This window comes from Arachis hypogaea, chromosome 3, assembly GCF_003086295.3.
Source record: "Arachis hypogaea cultivar Tifrunner chromosome 3, arahy.Tifrunner.gnm2.J5K5, whole genome shotgun sequence".
NCBI classification, from domain to species: Eukaryota; Viridiplantae; Streptophyta; class Magnoliopsida; order Fabales; family Fabaceae; genus Arachis; species Arachis hypogaea.
The window spans coordinates 142,751,747-142,774,543 of record NC_092038.1 but is presented as its reverse complement, the minus strand read 5'-3'; the positions used below and the strand labels follow the sequence as shown (position 1 = coordinate 142,774,543).

General features: G+C 34.9%; 3 protein-coding genes across 28 annotated transcripts; 1 reads left to right on the top strand and 2 right to left on the bottom strand.

The window, feature by feature from the left end:
• The first annotated feature begins 3,499 nt into the window (after window positions 1-3,499).
• Window positions 3,500-3,863, top strand: LOC140182495 (uncharacterized). The gene is made up of 2 exons (XM_072229081.1): window positions 3,500-3,564; window positions 3,603-3,863. Exons 1-2 carry the CDS (start codon window positions 3,500-3,502, stop codon window positions 3,826-3,828), a joined length of 291 nt encoding a protein of 96 aa, XP_072085182.1. The 3' UTR covers window positions 3,829-3,863.
• Window positions 3,864-4,611: 748 nt separating this feature from the next.
• On the bottom strand, window positions 4,612-10,445 carry LOC112734893 (vacuolar-sorting protein BRO1). Of its 26 annotated transcripts, none has more exons than XM_072229072.1 (7): window positions 9,692-10,445; window positions 9,340-9,462; window positions 8,846-8,926; window positions 7,711-8,106; window positions 7,456-7,506; window positions 5,118-6,631; window positions 4,612-5,041 (listed from the first exon to the last, which is right to left on the bottom strand). In XM_072229072.1, exons 6-7 carry the CDS (start codon window positions 5,784-5,786, stop codon window positions 4,625-4,627), a joined length of 1,086 nt encoding a protein of 361 aa, XP_072085173.1. In that variant the 5' UTR covers window positions 5,787-6,631; window positions 7,456-7,506; window positions 7,711-8,106; window positions 8,846-8,926; window positions 9,340-9,462; window positions 9,692-10,445; the 3' UTR covers window positions 4,612-4,624. The 26 variants fall into 26 exon arrangements, with proteins under 26 accessions (XP_072085173.1, XP_072085177.1, XP_072085176.1 ...); XM_072229076.1 differs by having other exon boundaries at window positions 7,731-8,106; XM_072229075.1 differs by having other exon boundaries at window positions 7,731-8,106; window positions 8,833-8,926; window positions 9,692-10,434.
• A 3,059-nt stretch (window positions 10,446-13,504) lies between these two features.
• LOC112734892 (vacuolar protein sorting-associated protein 41 homolog) lies at window positions 13,505-22,510 on the bottom strand. The gene is made up of 17 exons (XM_025784415.3): window positions 22,008-22,510; window positions 21,541-21,810; window positions 21,247-21,426; window positions 20,910-21,069; window positions 18,966-19,087; window positions 18,763-18,895; window positions 18,582-18,672; window positions 17,879-17,981; window positions 17,514-17,617; window positions 17,328-17,421; window positions 17,056-17,211; window positions 16,600-16,662; window positions 16,419-16,484; window positions 15,333-15,533; window positions 14,395-14,552; window positions 14,080-14,290; window positions 13,505-13,994 (listed from the first exon to the last, which is right to left on the bottom strand). Exons 1-17 carry the CDS (start codon window positions 22,287-22,289, stop codon window positions 13,839-13,841), a joined length of 2,550 nt encoding a protein of 849 aa, XP_025640200.1. The 5' UTR covers window positions 22,290-22,510; the 3' UTR covers window positions 13,505-13,838.
• Window positions 22,511-22,797: the final 287 nt, after the last annotated feature.

Below are 22,797 nucleotides of genomic sequence, written 5' to 3'. Positions count from 1 at the left end.
TCGGTTCCCGCCAGCCTCAGCACTCCCCATCACCGCCGCCACAACTTGTTTGTAACCGAAGAAGAATCTCTTCATCGCTGTCTCTATTCCCTGCATCGCTTGCAACACCTCCACCACACTCTCCTTCTTTTCTGCATAAATCCTCATCGCGGCCTCCACTATTTCCGGCCCTCCCTTCGGATCAACCTCCACCTCCAATATCTTCGGCACCATCCTCTTTATCTCCCTACACATCTTCGTCACCTCCACTAGCTCCTTCGACTAGAAGCAGGGACTGCATATCGCTTCACCTGTTCAAGGCCAAGGTACCCCTCCTATCCAACAGCAGCCGGTTTATAATTTCAATCAACAACTTAGCCCAATTAACCACCGTCCTACCCTGCAACTAGTTCAACAAAGTTTGGCTCAGCAACCTTTCGCACACATGCCCATGTCTTTTATCACCGACATTGCGCTTTGGGATATTAGATGCCGTTTTGATGATTAAAGAGATTGCAAACTATACACTTGATCTTAGTCAAAATGAATCCTTGAACAATTACAGAAATATAAAAAAATATTCATTTAATATGAAAAAAAACATCCTAATACTTAACAAAAGAAATATCTAGTTATATTTTAGCAAAAATAATTAAATATCTATAAAATTTAAAAAAAATTATGAAATTCTTAAAGAAATAGAGACATTCACATTTGTAATACAAAAAAAATTCGAAAAATATATAAAAGACATCCATTTAGTATGAAAAAGAAATATTCTGATACTTAGCAGAAGAAACATCCATATACATTAACTCGTAGAGATTTTGGATTCACCCAAACATATTTGATTGGTTTTTGGCTAATACCCTTTTGGTTCCTAGCATTGCTCTTAAAATATAATTTCATTGTTTTCTCTCCTTGATGTAGTATAATAATTTCATTTCAGATATAAATTAATGTATTTTGTTATATCTAAAAAACTATCTACTAGCTAACATACACCAAGATATGAATACATTTTATGAAAAAAAAATAACATAGAAAATTATTAGAACAAAAATATAAAGATCATTAATACTTTGTCTTTGTTACATATTATTCTGTACCTAATTAAATACTATAAAATAGTTATCATCATCATCTTCTAATGTAGTCCTCAATGAGTTAAAGAGTTGCATGTTTGGACATACCATATAATAATATTATATTATAGTAATAGTTTCAAACCTTCAATTTTTTAAAGCAGTATTCTTTTAGAAATTGCTATAATCATTTGCGGTTTCTTTTAGATAAGTTTGTTTCAATAAAATGTAAATTCCTATATCCATAAGAATTATTCAATTTAAAATATTCTAAAACAAGAAGTAAAACAAACACAAAGTTCATACATGATTTATTAAGTAGATAAATTTCCGTTAGATATGTTTATGCACAATTGAATCTAACTCATCAATTAGTTTTTTTTTGGTGACTAACTCATCAATTAGTTTAGTTGTATAGGTTAGTATTCTCCAATTATGTTCTAACTATTTTTTCACTAAAAAATAAGAATGATTCTAAATGAAACAATATTATTTGCTTGTTTAGAATTATTAGGCATTGATCCAAGTTGGAAAGACTGAATAAGTTCAATTTACCAATATGCAACAATAACTAGCAAAGTAACAATAGCTACGAGATCAGATCAGAGGCATACAAATCACTACAAATTGGTGATGAATAAGAAGGAATATATTCATACATCAACAAACAAAATCACGAGGATAATATTTCACAAAATGAGTTCTAGCATCAACCAACAAAGTTCCAACATCCAATTAAAAAAAAAATAAACAAGTTAATTCCTAAAGCTTTTCTCTACGGTAATGTTCTACATGCTTAAGTCTCCAATGCCAAATTTGGTGCCTCTAAGGTTGCGGCATTGGCCACAAGATTTCCATCCCTAGTCTTGACAGGGCTAACCTCAGAGAGAAGGTCCAAGCATGAGGGTGCTTCACATACCCCTTGAAGCAGGGAGTGAGCCTTACAATACCCTAAAAGAAATTGTTGAGTGACATCACTCCGATCATAATTAGCTAAAGGCCCATATGTCGACATATAATAAGCTGAAGCCTGCATCATCTCAATCAATCAATTGTATTAAGAAAAGATAAACTGAAAAGGTAGATGATTATACATACAGGATATCTAGGTAATGAAGATTGGGGAGGAGGCAACTTCCTTTTCACGTGGACAAACTCATCGAGAATCTCATAGCGTTTCCTATAGGCGAATTTTTTCTGACAAGTCAATCGTGCCAGATGCCGGCATAGACTCAACCGGCAGTTCATCAATCCAATGTAAAGCATCCTTTAAGGCGTCCTTGGCAAGGCGATGGCCATGGATGGTGGTGAGGTCGAATGGAGAGAACAATGTGGGTGCAAAGGGCTGCCAGGTTGAAGAGAACAGAGGCCTTCTCCAAATGGATGTTATGCTGAGAAGAGTCCTGTTGAGGGTTGATGGCATTATAAAATTTAAAATTTGAATAAGATAAAAAAAAACCACCAATAAAGAATTTACAGATGTCAATGCTTTTAAATTATATGCACCAAAAGGAATGCATGAACTAAGCTTCTAAATTATTGACATCTGATTTAGAAACGCAAGGCTTGGTTGTTCTCACATCAGTGTATCTAGTTTTAGAAACGTGCAATGATTTCAACAGAACTTTGAATCATTCAAATGCATCTGATACATTAGAACTTAATGGAATAAGTGTTGATCCTGTGGCAGGTCCCGACGAAAGTGGTAAAGTAATACCTCAAAGTAGCATTAATGTGTGTCAGAACAAGCTTCTTTGTGAGGATACACTGTGCTCAAAGCAAGCCGTTGATGAAGGCGGCAGAACAAAAAACATGTGAGTTCAGCTTTTGGCATCTGATTAAACTATTTACTAGTTTTTGGCCATCTGAAACCATTTTTACTGCCACTTTTTTGGGTTGAAAACACATTTTTATTATTTAAAGTGGATCTCTTCTAGAAAATCCAAATATTTTTAGTCCATTAGTAAAGCTTAAGCACTAAAGAAGATTTTCCAACTTATTCTAAAAGCTGAGATTTTTGGGTTTTACATTGCTTATCCAAATTTTCACTATAGTAGTCTTAAACCATTAAAGTTCCCTGCTGTTTTCCCGTTCGCCATTAAGAACCATTGTTCACAATAGCTTTTGACATGCGGAATTTGTAATTTCTACATTAGATCAATTACTTGTGTTTCCAAGCTACCTCTTAAGTAAGGACAAAGTGAAACACAAAAATGGAGGCAAACACCAGACAGCAATGAACACTAAGATCAGAAATGGAGGTAGACCTCCTTACAAATGAAAAACGAAAAAAAAAAAAGTGATTAGTTGTTTTCCCATTAGCTGAGAAAAGACTATTTATGGCCTTCTTCTTTAATATGTTTTCTTAGAATATTATTAATTTGTAATATATATATATATATGAGAAAAGACGGATTTTTTATGATTAATGATTGATGGGTAAGAAGAAACCACAAAAGATTAAGCAGCTTTCATCAGTAGAAATAGCTGAAGCAGCATCATCATCAAAAGAAGCAATAACAGAGCAACAAGAAGAACAACTGAACAACAAAAACAGCTACCTAGGAAAAGAGGAAGACCAAAGAAGATTATTGTGAAAATGGAAGGTGGTGGTGGTGGTGGTGATGTGGAAGAGAAAAAAGCACAAGCAAGCATGGATATTATTATTAGCTCATCATCAATGGAACAAGAACAAGGTAAAGAGAACAAAGAAGAAGAAGCAGAAGTTCCTAAAGGAGGGGTGGTGGTTCCTTCTAGAAGCTGAGCTGAGCTAGGAGGAAAAGCAAACCAAGAAAGAGCAGTTAGTTTATGTATTATACAGGTATATTATTTATAATTTATGATACTTAGTTCTTTTCTTTATTTCAAAAAAAAAAAAAAAAAAGATTGGTTCAATGGATAGTTATGTTTAGTTTTTTTTAGGGATGATATCAAAAAGTGATATTATTATTGGAAATTAAACAAGAAGTTTCAGTTATCAAGACCAAACTCCTCTTCAAATATATATATATATTGAAGATTAATCTTTATCTATCTTGGAGGGTTCATAAGTATTCTAATCCTTGTTTGAATCATATATTATGTTATAGCCTATGAGTTCATAAATCTTATTAGCTGTAACTTTAATTGAAAACATGAACTTGAATGCTATATTTGAAGTTAACATCAAATTTATTGGGGCGGTGATGTTCCTCAAATGCTTTAATTTGAACTATCAATTACTTTGTGCATATATAATGATATATTGTGGTATATATTTTCTTAAATCTTTCAAACATGTCTTTTTCTTTATATTTATATCTGATTACTACCATGTCTTGGCCTCATTAGTTTGATGTTTGCATACATATTAATAATTGATTATGGGGATTCAATTTGATTGCTACTAGTGTCAATTCTTGGAATCATCTTCAAAATATTTAAATATTACTTATATATATATATATATAGACACAAACAGAGACACACACACTTTATGATTGTTTTAGTTTCTTGTCTTTGAGGGATGATTGATTACAAAATAATATATATGAGAACTTGAGGAAAGTAGAGAGAAATTATCAATTGAAATTAAAGAAGAGAGAGGATATGAATATATATTTTTGGTTAGGTAGGGTTGGCTCTACAATATAAAACATGATAATATTGATAAATGTACAGACGAGGTTGAGGTCAATGTACGTTTGTTTTCGATCTTCGTATAGCACCTTGCGTACCCTGCAGCAAATCCCTCTAACTAATATCTCAGGGACACATTCTGCATCATGATCAAGAGCACAAGATGTGACCGATCTGAATTTACGAGGTCGCTCGGATTTGGGTAGGATGGATGATTGCCTCTGACTAGCCTCCGCCTCAAAGAAGGTCGCCTTCTGGTAAAGATGAGTTACCCAGGTTTGGTCAAAAGAGTCGACATGTTTCCGTGCAGCCGAATCAGTAGGTATCAGTTCATATGCTCTACGATAAAGCTCAGAAACCTAAACATCATCATCATCAATTCATCATCATTAGAATGAAGAATAAATGTAAAATCAATCAAGAGTGAAGACTCACCGATCTAAACAATAGGGCACATCGGTGTTGTTGGAGAGCGTAACTGGCGTCGTTGTTGTTGAGTTCTTCCCGTAATTCCAGCTCGGAAGCCTGAGCGGAGAAGAGGAGGTGCAGAAACTCCGCGAAGACGAGAGTCAAATCGAGGGTGGCGACCACGTCCTTGGCAAAAACCTGCCAGAGTTGGCGGAAGAAATTGGCGGCAACTTTGAAGGCTTCCATTGCAAGGTGACGGCCAAGGGCGGTGGTACGGTCGCAAGAGGCAGCAATCTGGCTGTAGATGGCTCCGAGGTTGAAGACAACAGCGGCCTTCTCCAATTGGATGGCGCTGCGCTGCGAGGAGACCCCATCCTGATGATCAGGGTTGAAGGCGTCGTACCAGACAAAGAGAATGGGGTCGGCGTCGGAGGAGAGAGAGGTGAAGAGTCTCGCAACCATGGAAAGGCATTTAAAGTAGTGGAGGAGGCAGTCAAGTTGCATGGGAAGGGAAAGGTCCGCTCTAGGCTCCACCATGTCCCGGCGGCATTTGTTTAGGGTTTCGAGAACGCTTTCAACCTTTTGTGCATCGCCCTCCGAGTATTTTGAGGCTACCAACTTACGTAACGGCTGGTATAGCTCCACCGGATCAGTCTTCTTCAGTGGGATTGACAGCACCCGATCATCGTTGTTCATGGCGGCGTCGAATTGTGATACGATTAGGAATCCCTGAATTGGAATTGGGTTTGGATTTGCAAATTCCCCACTCCTCCTCTCCCCTTTTAACCTATTCGGGGATTTTTTATTTTTTATTTTTTAAATTATAAAAATTAAAATTTGAATAAGATAAAAAAAACCTCCAATTTATTCTCTCTTTTAACTTTGCCGCATAAAAAAGTGCCTTGTGTTGAGCGTCTCTTTCGACGACTTACTCTTTCTCTTCTTTTTTTTTTTTTTGTCATGGACAAGGCCTGAAATAGGCCCTACTCAAAACAACCCGCCCAATAAAATTTAAAATAGTACAGCGTATTCTCTCTCCCTCCCAATACTTGGGTTTATCCAAAAAAAACTAAAACCCTATACATGCTGCGAGTAACCATCCGAATACCAGGGATAATAAACATCTTATGTTATAAAAAGCTAATTTTGGATTCACTAAGGTTTGAACCCTTGACCTTCCGGATCTGGAATTCTTATACCATGTCCTAAAACCACTCATCCCAAAAGCGTAACTTGACAGGATAATGTAACACTAATAATAATATCTCTAATACTTTCTAAACCTTCATTGTACACATTGTACGCTTAGGTCATTGGCTCCCTATACTTTCTCACATGCTGCAACTGCCTATCACAATCTTTTTTATCTTAATGGCCATATTGTTAGCGCCTGATGCCTTGTCGACAGAATAGGCTCCCACCAAAAATGCTAAACTTAGAACTAATTTAACTATATCGGAACCTTCGTCGCTGATACTGTCAATCGAAACTTCAACCAAAATTGTTGTTTTTACTCCTAGTCCTTGGATATTGGTATTCAACTTCAGAAAATAAATAAATAAATGATCAAATTCAGAAAATAAATAAATAAATAAATAAATAAAAAGATCAAATTCAGAAAATAAATAAATGAATGCCCGAATCATGTGTATTCAACTAATGTTTGTAGCAACAAAGACACCTAAAACATATATAAGATAGTGAGAACAGATAAAAAAATGATATGCTATACTAAAGCAGATTCAGAACAGTTAAAACAAATAATATAGAAAATTCAAGAATAACCAAAAAATCTACTATATACATCAAAGAATTAATTTGTTGAAAAGAGAAAGATAATTTCGTATAATAAGTTTATTGGTATGAATATGAACTTAAGAGTATAGCAAATTTAATACAAACAAAGATAAACATAAAAAAATCTACTGCAGTCATCCATATGTCATCCATATAATGGGAAAGTATTAATATATTACAAATAATATCTTGTGCAATTGAGTTTTATAAATCAGCCATCAAAAGGCTAAAATCCTAAGACTAAAACTAACTGTATCTGGATGAAACACTTTTAATCTTCTAGTTCAATAAAAAGAAACACAATAATAATATTTGTGAAGTCATAGATTCCACAAATGAAGAAACCCGTGTGAACCCTGCTACATGATAATATGACAATTGCTCAATTGAGTGAACTATCATGCAGAAAATTAGGAAAAGAAATGTCATCCCAAGATTTCACACCAGAAAAGAAATGTATAGGGATTCAAATGTTTTTGTTTCAAAAAAAGGCTTTGTAAAGTAAATGTTAAATTGCAATTATTGTACACCATTAAATAAAACTGAATATAAATGAGAATCATTTTACCTTGATGGTTTTATTATTCCACTAACATCTTTAATAATCTGAATTTCTCTCCTGTTATAGTGTGCAAGGTGAAAAATACCAAAATACTCTATCAGTCAAGTGAATTGATCAATCATAGCATTAGTTCTACTAATGGTACTATTCTCAAATTCAACTATCATATAGAATAATATAGTGAAATAATTATAAATACCAGAAGATAATAATATTTATATTCACTATTCAGCAATAGCTAGTGTGGGAACATTCAAATACCAAGTTAGAAGCGCTCTAACCAGTGGCAGAGTGGCAGCTCCTCCCCAGCCACGACCTCAAATGACACCACCACTCCCTTCATCTTATTGAAGTAGTGCTTGTATCTTCTAAGTTCTATCCAACTACTTATCAAATCATTGGTAGAAAATTAATTAAGTAGCTAAGCCAGCATTATATTGGTGATAATTATGGCAGAGGTATCACCAACTCACCAACTAATTTTGCAGATAATTATATGAATTTCGAAAAAAAAAAAATTCACTCTCATATTCTTCTTACAGCTACTTTTGCTAACACAGATTATGAAACAAAAGTAAAGGATGGGAGCAAGAAATTAAATACTATCTCATAAGCGTTGGATTTGAACCCAAGCTAGCTCAGAAAACCACCTTTTACCTGAAAAGCAAAGAAATTATTAAAACATGATTAACTAAAAGTCCTCTTGAATTTGAAATCCCATAATATCAAGTTTTTCTCTCATCAAAAAGGCAGTTTCAAAACTAAATCAAATCAGAAAATAAAAAAAATAAAGCTCAACATAAACTTAATTAACTATCACCAATGACAGAAAAAAGTGATTGATCAATAAAAAGGCTTTTGCGATGATTAATTAAGTCAATATGAAAACAGAATGGAGAGAATTAATTGAATAGACCAAAGGTTTCTATAGGCAGTAACTAAGTGTGAACTTCATCATTCTAGAGACATTGGACGCTGGATATGATTTCAACATATGACATTTTTATAAATAAATTTGTTTGAATGTTTTCATAAATCAATTAAACATGATCATGTCAATTCAGATCCAACAACAGTTTTACATACTTAGCTACTTGATTAAAATTAAAATAATTTTGAAAAAAAATAAAAAAGGAAAATAAAAAGAAAATAAAGAAGAAGTAAAATCTAGTCAGCAGAGGAAGTTGTTCCAAATATGAAATTTAGTGGGAATCATTAAGAGAAGCTGCTGGCTCAACATAAATATATAGAAATAAATTAACCTGAACAAACAATTGAGCAAGAAAAAAAAGTTTCAATTGCAACCAAATATAAGCAAAAAAATGGAAAGAGAAGCTTGAATGCCAAAAATTAAATATTACTACTTTGATAACCAAAAAAAACCTTGAATTGCAACCTCATCTGTTAATTTCCAAGTTCTTGATCATGTTAATGCTTTGAAATCAGCATGTCATTGGATTCATGTTGCTTCCACACCCTGCACCACAAACCAATCCTTTCAAAAAAAAATCTATGACTTAAGATAAAAAAATTTGAAATTTTAAACGAAGCTGGAAGATAAACAACAATCAAAGATTCCAATGTGGTATTGATTTTTCAATGGTATATTCCATTGTGGTATTCATTTTCCAATGTGATAAATAACAACCATTGAACCTATCATGAAAACACCACAAACTTCAACACTCTTTTATCATGGATACAGGTGGTTGAGCATATCATGTGTGATCTAACAATGAAATATCTAAAGGTAGTTGCGGATTGTCCAAATATAGATGTGTTAGAAAATATGTAACTCAGTACAACAAATGCACAACAAATAAAAACAACAGAGTAAGCACTAACGTTAGAAATAACTAAAGTTCCAAAAAAGAAGGAAAAAAGGATTACCTGTAAGTAATTTTACCAGCGAGTAAAATTAAGACATTGACAAAACTCCATGATCAAAACTCAAAAAGGAGATACCGAACCATGTTTCACAAACAGTAGCCGATATGATTTTGTTGTCGAATACTGCAGCTCCCAGTATTAGAAAGCGAGAGCAAGAATGATGAGAAGAAAAAATTGGAAAACATGATCGGTGAGGATAATGAAAATGAACATATACAAATGATTTTTTTTTTCAAATTAATTTTCAATTCAAAATTTAAATTTTGAAACAATAAAATTTGTAAATTAAACAAAATAATAATCATTTACATAATTTATCTAATTAATTAATTAAAATAAAAAAAATAACAACCATGCAGATCTGCTCTGAACGCCAATAGATCTCACGGCTCTGTTCTGGTCGTCGCTGCTGTGCTCTCGGCTTTCACAGTCTCACTACATGTGCTCTCTATGGCCGCCACTCAGTACTTTCCAGCTATATGCTTTCTTCCACCGCTTCCTCCTCCGTATCCATCACCACACATCGATGATTACCACGAACTCCACCGCACCCACTGGGACTACCACGCCATACCATCGTCCACCACCATAGCAATCGGCACCTCATCCACCGCCGTAACCCTACCACCACTGCTGGTGTTGCCTCCACCGCGACGACTCCTCTGAAGGTTGGAGCCATCAGGTACAATGACATCCTCTGCGTTGGTGAGTACATGAACTTTATAACCTCCATCTCCAACTTAGATTAGGAACAGGAAGAAGAAACGAACGGAAGAAGGGAAGAAAAAAAAGAGGAGGAACTAACATGAAGAAGAAGAATAGAAGAAGAAGCGGAGGAACAAAGAAAAATGGAAACAGAGAATGGAGAACGTAGATGATGGGAAATTGGGAATGAATCCCTTCCTTAATTGATTTTGAATTCAAAATTTAAGGACGGGGAGTGTGTACATGTAAACTAGGCACAATGTTTAGAAGAGTAGTGGATAACAATGGTTTCATCATGGGGGTTTATATAGATAAAGATCATACATAAAAAATTTGAAAAATTCTTGAGCATGCCACGCAGAAATTTCACTCCTGAATAAACCTTCTTTTAAAAGATTGTTATAGGATAGGATAGGATAGAATAGGATTAATAAAATAGAAAATAAAAAATTAAGTTTAAATTAAAATTAAAAATAATAAAATTTTAAAGAAATTTAATATAAAATTATAAATAATATGATCATTAATTTTATTTTAAGTTTTTATAAGAAAAAAATGGTGAGTTTAACATTTACTTTTTTTTACTACATTTATAAAAAAAAATTGTGAGTTCAACACTCACTTTTTTCATTACATATATAACTTTAATTTTTACATATATATTATATAATATATTAGAGGTACGGGTAGAATAGAATACGAATTTAGGAGTAACGTATACCCTAAACCTATATCCTATCCTATTCGATAGGGTAGATAACCCTACTCTTTTGGATTAGATATTCACAAGTAGAATATATATTGTCAGTCTTAAAGAGGTACTAATTTAGAAACCTTCTAGTTTTTGAGAGAATAAGTCATCTTCTGAAGTGGATAAGCAGTTGAGCAAGTATCAATGCCATGATGTTGTCCCGAACTCTCTTTTTTTTTTTAAAAAAAAAACCTTCCCTTAGTTTAAATTAAAAACTTAGCTACTTAAATTAGAACATATTCTCTGAACCAAAAATGAAAAAAATAAAATAAAATAAAATAAAATACGATTAAATGTTTTATAGTAAATCTCCTAAAAAATAGGTGTCCTATGAGTGGAGTCTTTTGACTCTTTTCTTTAGAAAATATTAACGTATTCAAAATTTCAATTATTTTTTTGGTGTTAGAATTTTCAATTATTTGAACTTATTATAGGCGTGATGTAAAAACTTTGTCGTCATATAATTGTTTCAATTCCAAAATTTCCAACAAAATTCTAATTTTTTGTCTCATTCTTATTGGCCGGAATATTCTGTGTACCCAATCAAAGTAAGATAGTCAACCAAATCATACATAGGTAACATAATATCTTGTATTCTATTTATTAGATTAGATTAAAGGTCTGATTAAGAGTTCAAATGGAAAAATTAACTCTTGCATCATCTTATTCACAAAATTGAGCATCGTCAGCTAAGTGGGAACCAAATTACTGAGTTGGTAGATCTATAGAAGAGTTTCAAAATTACAAGTAAGAAGACACCCTTACTAAAAGACTGTCAAGAAACTGCAGTGAAAAATGAAAACCCTGATACTACAAATAGAGCAAGAAGTTACATCCCAAACTTGGAAAGGGAAAGGATGAGTGAGAAAAGGTTTATGCACATTCGGTGGAGTCCAAAGGTACAACCCTATCCGGAAAATCATCTCTTTGTCCCGCAAGAGAGTAATCTGCAAGAATGTGAGCCGGATGCTCAATGATTACTGGCATTTCCAGATTATTATTTACCGCCGCGTGTCTAGAAGGAATCAACTCGATATTCCAAAAGGGACAAGCCATAGCCAAAAGATCGCGTCCAGAGAAGAAGAGGCACCATAGCCTTGCACCAACAAGTACCTAAGAGAAGCCAGGCGCATTGCAGCAATGGCTAGTGCACGCTCACTGAAACAGGAACAGCCTCTCATTTTGAGTTTCTGGAGATTCGGACAGCCCTGCATGCATCAGACTGTCCGACATAGCCAAGTAAGATCCATCTTACATTTTGGCTGTATTGCCCAATGTACCCGCGACCCTGGTCGGTAAAACCCCGGGTCGGAGATAAAGAGCAAATCTTCTAAAGCTTGTTTTACTTGTGTAGTTGCATGTTACACAAGTGCTTAAACCTAGTGTCAATATGATTGCTTGCTACACAAGGTCATGTATTTGGTCCTAGTTTATGGTATCTTTTGCTAGGTTTAGCAAGGTTTGCAATTTCCATGCACTAATTAAACAAATAAATCAGTAGACACAATAGATTGTGTTAATAAAGACAAGCATATAACATAGCGTGTGAAAGAGTAGTGACCACTTTTATATAAATTTTAGATAGAAATGGCCCACCGTGCAATTTGTACATCGAGGGCCATAAATATTGCACTAAAATTTTTCCTCCATCAAGGGTTTATTCTGTCCAAGTCTATTTCTATATTGTTTTTCTTGTTCTATCACTCTCGTTATATTGAGAATGACTAATAAATGAGTTAAAGTATAGACCACCATTTACAAAGACATGCTTCTTAGATTTTGAGTGTTTCAGTCGAAAAAAGAAAAAATCTCAATCCTGTGAAAATTAAAAGCAGGATGATTACCAATTGAATCATTTTACACAGTTTTCTAAGAATTTAATTTTGATTGTCTAATAGTATGAAATATTTTTCACAAATCACAATCATCTAATTTTATCTGTTTTTCAAGGATCAAGATCCTCCAAAGTAAAAAAAATAGTAAAGTGGTAAAATGAAGAGTTAATCCCTCTTAAATTAAGATAGTAGGATACACATTTCATGAAGTTACAAAATCAATGGTGATTAACCCCTAACTTTACTACTTTATCAACTTCCTCGCTTTAGAGGATTTAAATTTGTTTTTTAATGACCATTTATGTGAAAAATAGTTTTTTTTTACTGATGTAATATGGAAATAAAATCCTTTTCCAAAACACTATAGGAAGAAATAAATGGCAACAATGTTTTTGAATCTTATAAAACAACCAATTCTTACTTAGTAGTTAGAAAGATAAATCATTTCCCAATTACCCCCATAAGAATTGAAGTGAAAAGCAAACATGGAGATTACAAATTAGTCTTATAAACAATTCAAAAATTCAAATAACTCAAACATGGGAAGAGAGCTTGTGCTCGTGAATTTACTGCCCTAAATTGGGGAGGGTAGTTATTGTCATGCGTACTAAAAAAAATACAAAATAATTTATATTCGTAGCTAATTACAAAAATAACCTTGATTTATGTACGTTAGCACACAAATCAGACAAATCTAAAGTGGTCCTAACACTTGTCTTGAGCTAAAGTTTAAGATGGCAGATTAATTAAATCATTGATAGGGCTACTAAGGAAAATTCCCAGAAAAGATGGTACAGTGTGAAAGCATGTTTTAGCGAGAAAAAGGTAAATCTGACTTCTAACATGACACTTGCAAACAATTGAAAAAGCATTCTATACCAATGTGGTTTCAAATAATATAATAAAGTGGTAAAATTTGGATACAAGACATAAATACAGTCATTAACTGCAAGTGATATAGGTTACCACTAATGTGTGATAATAGTAATATATCAAAACTAAAAACATCACCTATGAATTTGGAATCTAAGAAAATGAGTGAGTGGAGAAAATCAGAAGGGGCAAAAATGGGAAAGCTCAACATATCATTCCAATCTCAATTTCAAAAACATCACTAGTGCAGGACTCTATATTGTGACATTTAAGGTATTAAGGCTAAATACACTGCCAAGGTTGCTTAACCTATGTATACGGGCTCCCTGAATTTTCTAACCTGATTGATTGCGACTTGATTTATGATGTCGTCTCTCTTTCCTATATCTTGATTGTTCAGGATCGAAACCACCTTCCTCTGCTCCATAGACAGCCCACGAAGGTGTAGCAGTCATGTAATCTGTGCTGTCAAAAGTTCTTCCAGACGCCACCTGATTTTAAATGAAGTTTCATAAATAAAATAACAACTCAAAGTCGGTTCAGCATAGCAGGAAAGCCAGGAAAACAGACACCTACCAGGTCATGAAATTTATCATAGTCTATCCATGTATACCACTTGCCATCAATCTTGAACTTCTTAATCTTTGCTAAGAGAACACAACATGAATGAGCATGTTCACAAGCAACTTCATACTCCCCTTGGCTTTTCAGAGCAAGGGCCTCCGAAAAAGCTTTCACATAGGCATGCCAAGGCACATTTTCCATCGTCAATTTTGATGTGGCAGAGCTGCAAAAGAAAATCAAGAGATAATTGTCACTGAATGGTGCTTTTGATACACGAGAAAATATCTTGAGCAAAGAGGGTGCACAAAAGAGAAGGAAGAAGCATACGAGCCACAATATGTAACTCCCTTGATTTCAACAAAGTCAGGTTCTCCGATACTAATGAGCTCGTAATAAGCATCAATATCTTCAGTGTTCCAACCTTTCACCAAGGTCAGGCGGTATACAGTTCTTTGAAGTTTTTCCTTCAGGGCTGTCAAGGAATCCTGGCACATGATTACAATATAAATAGACCAGTTGATCAACAGAACATAGAATATATCAAATGGCAACATAAAATAAAATGATAGGATAAAGGGACCATATACTAAGGATCCTCAATTTGAATCCAAACCAGAGCTCGGCAACATCAGGTGGGAAAACTACATCTCTAGAAAACTGTTAAGTTAAATTATGCATTTTGAACATTTATTGTTGCATACTTGCATGTGAATCACCAGGTGTACGGGAATTTTGGTTGGATGAATTAGAAAGGATATAATGGCACAGGAAAAAGCAAATTCTTTAGTTACGGCATTTCAGTCTTTCATATTTGTTTTCGTTGTTGAAGTTTAATATATTCGATACAGGTTGTTGTTCTCCTTGCTAATAATATTATTTACTTAAATTTTACAATTGAAAGAATATGTTTGTTTTCTAGAGAAAAACTTCAGCAAACGAGCAAGCACCCACAACCCAGGATATGATGACTTCTACCTTTTCAAACATCCAGAGAACAAACTGGGACTCTATGAATAGAAGCTTTGACCTTCACAGGTTGGTGTTAATAAAACGGGATATGAGTCATGTAGAAGTCATTAAAAAGATGAAGAAATTCTTTTGTCCAGGATGAAAAGTACAGACTTACAAAGCAGCAACTACCTTAGGTTGCAGCAGTGAAAGCAAACACGTGGATTTTACAAATCCAAAACACAAATTTTGCATTGATTTACGTTTAAGAATCCATAAAGTAAGCTTGCAAAGGTCTATATAGAAACAGAGCCTACCTGCATATCATGAAAGTCCCTCCCAGCATGTGGATTAACTTCAAATAATGAATGGAGATATAAATGCAAGAAGTATCTTGAGTCAGACTCATTATCAGCATTTTGAAGTTGCTTCACAACTTCAGGAGAGCTTATTAAGTTTTTAGCTTGGATTAACAGAGGAACAGCACGCTTGCAATCAATCATCATTAGTTGGAAAACCTGAACAGGTACAGCATGTATAATGAGACACCAATAGCTATATAGACAAGTTTTAAGGATACAATATGTTGTTAATGACATTGATTTGGTTATCAGTTAGTTGCTCATTAAGCACACAAAGTAATGGTTATATGTGTCATTTCATAATTTAGTATTAGAATAAGTAAAATTATAGGGTCAACTTAAGTTCTATGGTTATGGGGATCAGCATATAAAGTTAATCTTTTGTTTACAAACCGAAAGCTAAAAATAGCTCAGGGAATGATAAGCATATTGTATATGTATACTAAAGTGTAAAATAACCTTTGATTTAAGCAACTAATTGCAATAAGCTCCCAAATCCCAATATAAAGGATACAAGTAACATTTTGTAATCATAATATAAATAAACAAAGATCTAGGACCATCTTATGAATTACAAGGCATAAACATATTCATTAGATACTTGCTCATCAGTAACATTTATGCCCATTCTTTGTGTCATTTTCTATTGCCATTCCCAAAAACTCTAGTTTTTCTAACAAAAGTGAATACAAGTACAAACAAAACATCAATTCCCCTTAAACAAGAGGAAGGAAATACCACAAAGTTTTCTCCTTCAGATAAATATGAGACCATTCAAAATATTAATAAACAAATTTTGGATAATTGGAATGGACTCTGCTATTCATCCATTTTTTTTATACATTTAATAAATATAAGAGATGTGACAACATCAATAACCAGATCCTAATACTGTAACAAAACTTGTAGAAAGATTCTATAGGTTCATTAATGCTTAATCATGAAATACCAAAGGAGAAATGTAGAGTATATTGCTCACATCAAGTGACACTGTAAAGATTAAAGATAGATAAATATCACTTCTGCAAATTGCAAGCATACCTTCTCACGAATTGCACCATGCAGTTTATGTTTATCAATGAAGTCAAATACTTCTGGCTTCATAAGCTGAAAATTTCATCAAAGAAGGGTGTAGGAACTAAATCAGTATAAATGTACTTTAATCACTTTCAATCAATGCACTTGCTTCCTGAACACACAGAAAAGATATACGACCACCTACATCAGCATACAAAGCAACAGCTTTCTCATGTTGCCCATTAATTACATACAATTCTGCTAATGCCTGGCATAGAAAACAAATACATCATTATAAGCAAATGACTATTGAAAACATAAATATAACTAGTAAGACATCCCAGTCCCCAATTCCTGTAGGGCTTTGGTGTATTAGGGCAGAAAGGAATTCCAGGGTTTTTAATGATTTCTTTTTTAATATTGGTTTTGTTTGGGATGCGATTATTTAGTTGGTATTCCTTTGGTGCTCAGCATATGGTTTATTTATTGGTCTTCTACTGGTTGATATTCAAAGGGATTGACATGCATTGTTACATGGTTTATTTGTTAGCTATTTCTTTTCATATCTATCCGTGATTCTGTGTTTGTCGTATTCTCTCTTGTGCATTCCCTTAAACTAAAATTTCTTTTTCTTTAAAAAGATAAAATGAGAAACGCTGACCTCCTTGAGTGGTTCAGTCATGGATGAAGTTTTAAGCTGAGGTTCAATAGCTGAAATAACAGATAGTGCAGAATAAATTACAGGTGGCCAGGACTTAATAGTGGACAAGAGATCCTTATGAAAGGAAGGATTTGTAGCCAATGCATTTAGAGCAACCTGTACAACAATAAGCAGAAAAAATGTCAAAGTTAGTTGATTGCAGAATGCAGCTTACATAAAGACATTACTTGTAAGTTGTAACAGTGACTACTTTGGTTTAGGCTTTAACCAACCTCATAGGCAGAATCACGCAGTCTAGGATTTTCTGTAGGCATGTAAGGAACCAAAACAGGGAGTTGACGAAGGTGAGCAAAGTGGAAAACCCATCTGTTGAAAGCAGTCCATTGACACTCAAATACTCAATCATCAAACAAGAACTACAAGCCTGATTAACAGTTACCAGTATGTGGTTCAGTTACCTTTCCCAAGCTGAGGCTGACCCTCGAAGCAACTTGGGACACAATGAAGCTGCTTCAGAATATTTTCTTTCCACTATCAAATGATCAAGGTATCTAGATCCCACCTACAAATATAAAACTCAGCTATGATCAAATGGAAAAATGTTAATTTAGAAGGAGACATATCAAGTGAAAGCAATGATTGTTAGAGTGAGTGGAGTAAACATTGACTATTAGAATGTTACAAAAAACGATCAATATAAAAGCATAAAGCCATAAGACTTCTTTTAGTGATCTTTCTTTTCTTTTAATCTTTGACATGTGTGGTTTAACAAAAATGCATGGATAACCTTATTCCACTATTATGAGATAAGCTTATAACTTACCTCATCAAGAAGTTCACTTCTCCCATGACTTGATTCAACTACAGCCAAAGCTTTTTCATGCCACCCATGTTGAAGAAGCCAAGTAATATGATCTTCAGTATCCCTAATAATTAAAATGCATTTATTTCTCTCATCATCATCTTAATTTTTTTATTTCCAATTTATACTCCCAACTTATAAGATAGCAAAACACTTCAGAGATTTTACATAAAAAAAACTCTAAAAGACAAACAACCTTCATTTGTACGTTTAATCTTCCTAGTGAACAATGGTGTTTAGATTGATTTACTAATGTAGTGAATATAACAAAGTTAAAGAATCTGGCATATGATAGTGCAACGCCCTTTCTCAGAAGTTACATTGAGGCATGTAATCTATTTAACTAAAATAAATAACAAATAACAGCTCTATAGATTATCATACTATGATATTTTAATGAGCATATATATATAATCACGAATAAACTGAACAATGCTGATCACTTGAACCAAACCCTTGTAATATTCTTCCATGCAAAGTGGTCAGCTGGCAAGAAAGACTGTTTGCTTTATTTGTTTGCCAATCCCATAAGAATAAAGCTTTTAAAGTACGGTAGGATATATTAAAAAAACACAGCATCCTTTGTTTCTCCCTTTTATTTATTTATTGGTTATAAGCAAATGCATCAATCACCAAACGATAAGATCAAGAAGTTGACATTGACCTTGGCTTTGCAATAACTACATCCTTTGGGGACACAATATAATAAAGTGGTTCATCACCTGCAGCCCACTGACCACCAGCATTACTGCTACCTACATTTGAATGAAAAAGGTAACTATTGCCGTGCAGGAGCAGCAGGAGAATTTCATACACATAATATAAGAACACTGGATAATGTTCACCTGAGAAGGGAGCATGAGCAAGAGAATAGTCCTTTGGCTTGTAATGCTCAAAGCCGTGTACTGGTAGAGCATCTGTTGAAAGTTCATCATTGTTCCATGTTACTATTCGAACCTCTGGTCTTTGAGCATTGCCCTGTTTAAGAACAAACCAATTTATGATATAGCTTCATTTCATCATATCATATGTAAGAAACCGTGAATACCTGCCGAGAAGGAGCAGTGCTACTAAAGTCCTTTTCTCCATCTTCTCCAGGAACATACGCCAGAACAACCAGAGCATCATCAAAGGGGGCAATTCTTGAGATGAAATTGATGGTTTCAGTGACTAAGAGAAGGGGGCTTGAATCTTAGCTCCCTTTTTTGCTTGATTACACTTGCTGAACTCAGAGAGACTTTTCTGTTTTAGCTCGTCTCTGGACACGAGACTTTTTGTTTTTGCTCGTCACTTGGCACGAGACATTTTAGTTTTTGTTCCTGTGCAGTAGAAATAGAAATGGAGTAGGAGAGAAGAAAGATTACACCCAGATATATCCTAGTTCAGCTGCTAAGTGCAGTGCAGCCTACATCCAGTCTCCATCACAACAATGATGGAATTTCACTATAATCAACCTGATTACAAACTGTAAAGTACTAACCCAACTAACAAGGGGATTCCCACAGAATCATGAAACACAACATAGATGAACAAAGGAACTCTAAGACATCTATGGCTTTTTTCTTTTAATTTTGCACTCTCTGCCTTTTTCCGCTCTATGACTTTTTCATTACAAACCTCACTGTTTGCTTTTTTTCATGAGACTCAAGACATGACAAAATTAAACAGAAAAATACAAAACAGAATACATTGAAGGAGAAGAGAAAACTGTTAGCTCAGGTAGCTCTGAGAACACTGTGCCTTGCACTCTCAAATTTTCTCCTTGCTTCAAACAATGGCTGTCCACCCTTATTATAGAAGAGGGGAGCCTCCACTTATTGAAGCCAAAACCGAACCAGCTTCTTCCTCCTTAAACAAACAAAACCGGTTCGGCCACATAGAGAGAGAAGAGATAACCATGCAAAACCCAACATGCAATTACCTCCCGTCCTTTCTTGATCATCATCCTTCATCAATCCGAGCTCTCCATCCTTGGCTTGCTCTCCAAGATGGATTTCTGGCCCTTGATGCTTCATGATGATAATGACTTCATCTGCTTCAATCTCTGCCTTAACCATCACTTCGCCACTCTAGCTACTCCCTGTGGTGGTTAAACAGAATCAAAGACAAGCCATGCTTCAAGAATCTCCTCCATGCTGGCCGAATCTTTGCCTTCCATTTTGAGCATTAAGAGCTCAAGATAACCTTACCAAATCTGACCATATTTAGTGAGTATCTTAGCCACAGCTCATTTTTATTTTAGTATGTTTTCTTGCCATTATTAGCTTGATGGTCTTGATGCATGCAGCTTCTTCCTTTTCTTTGTTGATGAGCACAGCGTCCATGGTTTACTGGACAAAGACTGAAGAAAGAAACAAGAAAGAGATGAGAGAAAAAGAATCTGAAGAAAAGCAATACAAAGTGGTTAAACAAATTAATTGAGAATAGCTTGCTTTTACTTCCCTAGCTTAGAGTGGCGTGTTTGTCATAATAGCCATCAATCAACTCAGCTGAATTTTTCTCTCTCATATTCCCCATGCATTAATTAACAATGTAATAGATTTTGAAATCCATCACATGGTTAAAGGCTTGGTTCCGTTGGAAGCACTTTGCTTTCATTTTTCCTTTGTTTCGGATCAAGATTGGAACCCTTTATCACTAATAGAACTTGGGCTTGTAACATTGAAATTAAAACTGGCCCGTTTGGTTAACATTTGCTTTCCTGATGAAATTGGAACACGCATAAGACAAGTAGGAAGGCATTCTTTGGGCTTTGAAGTAATAAGCTTTATTCTTGCCCAACATCTATGATAATCATTCAGCCATAATGTAAGAGTCATTAAACAAGGCTGATATTTGGGCTGGCAACATTTAATTTTCGGCCCATTAAAAAAAACCTGCATCACAAAATTATTAATTAACATATGTTAAATGAAGATTAAATTAATAATTTTGTAATTAATTATTTTAATAATGTTTAGTCATCACAAATATTAATTTAGAGTTTCCAAACTCATCAAATAGCTAGTTTGAAATGATGCCACAATGTCCACCTGGCTCATACTAGACAAAGGAAAATTTCTGTATGTCCCATTGGCTACTTGATAGCGGTTTGTTCTTATTGAAGCAATTTTGACAGTAGTTCCCCAGCCAATAACCAAGAGGGTGTCACTCTGTACAATATGGAAGGATATTAAGCAAAATTAATTTTCATAAGAAATATCTTGCAGTATTACATTTCTTTAAAGCAAGGACCAAACATTCAATCAAGTTATAGAAGCAGATAATGCTTCTGAGAAGACGCACCAGAAACAAATAGCAAGTCTATGCTCAGATATTTTACCACTGACCTGCCAAACCAAGTGAGGAAGCAAAAGCTCAGGCCTGGGGCTATCTCTTGGCCTTTCAATAAATGTTACCCGCTGGTTATTGGCAGTATCATAAACCTTCACTCCTGTGTTGTTTGCCCAAGCAACAAGACTGGTTCGCCACTTCACTGCATGTATTGGACCTTCCCCAGAGTGCAAAACCTTTTATAATATATATATTGTGGAGAATACAATACATATGGTTATAGTTTTCAACACACTAAAAAGAGTAGCACTATCCAAATTCATGCTAGAGTTAAGAAGAATCTTGCAGACCTGGTCACGATAGCCTAACCATGTCTTCGAATTCAAATACAAATTCCCAGCTAAACCACCTGCAACAAATCTCCTAGAGGCATTCCTTGTGTAATCAGGATCCAAGGCAATCGCTTTCATCGGCCGATGATACTCGAACTTCGTTTTCTCATCGGAAAAAAGACCGCAAATAACAACTGATCCATCATCGGAACAGCTTCCAATATACTCACCCTCTAAATCAAAGCTAAGGTCGTTAACAACAGCAGAATGAGCAGGGAACTCTTTCACCTGCAATCAGATATAAAATTTCACAAATGCAATCCACTCCATTGTGAAGTTCATGAAAAAGCTTGGGAACGTTACCGAAAGATCACGTAAGAGAGGGGAAAAAACGAAATGGCTAGCTACAATTTGAATGACGATAGCTCAGAATTTCACGAGAAGAACATTTCATAAATAAATAAATTGATGCGCAAGGAACGAACCTGGTTGCCGAGGAAATCGAGGATGTAGACAATGCCGTCGTGAGTACCGAGTGCGATCATGCGTTCCGCGACGGCGATGCAAGAAGCTGCGTCGCTAGATAGCAGCGCAGGTATACTTCCTCCCATTCTCTGGTACTTGAGCCTTGGCTCCTCTTCGTCATCTTCCTCTTCTCCTTCTTCTGCTTCTTCGTCTTCTTCTTCGTCCCCCTCCTCCTCCTCTTCTTCTTCTTCTTCTCTCTCGTCATCTCCTTCGACGCCATTCTCGGACGGAATCGGAGCCATCGGAAGATAGTTACCGCCGGCGGGACCAACGGAACGGAGATCTGTTTGGAAGCTGAGAAATTCTATTCTCTCTGTTTTCTATTTTATTTTGTTTTATTGTGCAGTGTCGTTTTGCGTTCCGTTATTAGAAATTTGGAATGTCGTTCACGTTGAAGATGGGGAAGAAGGTTCTTTGGATATAGTTAGTAGTACTAATTAAGAGGAGTAATGAGGTGAACGACAATAATAATCATAACAGCAAGAGGGAGTGTTTTGTGTTGAATGAGATTGGGGGAACCCCGAGAAACCTGTAACTCTGTAAGGCTGTAACTAACGGAAGTGGGTTAATTCATAAGCGGAGCATGTGTTTCTTGGCCGTTAGCGTTTTGCACTTTCTGTGACGACATCGTTTAACAAAACCAAAGTACCAAACTTAACGAATTTTTAAAGCTGCTATTTTTTTTTAAGTTTCTCAGACATCTTTTTGTACAGCAAGTCAAAAATTAATCCGTTATGATTCGAATTTTAT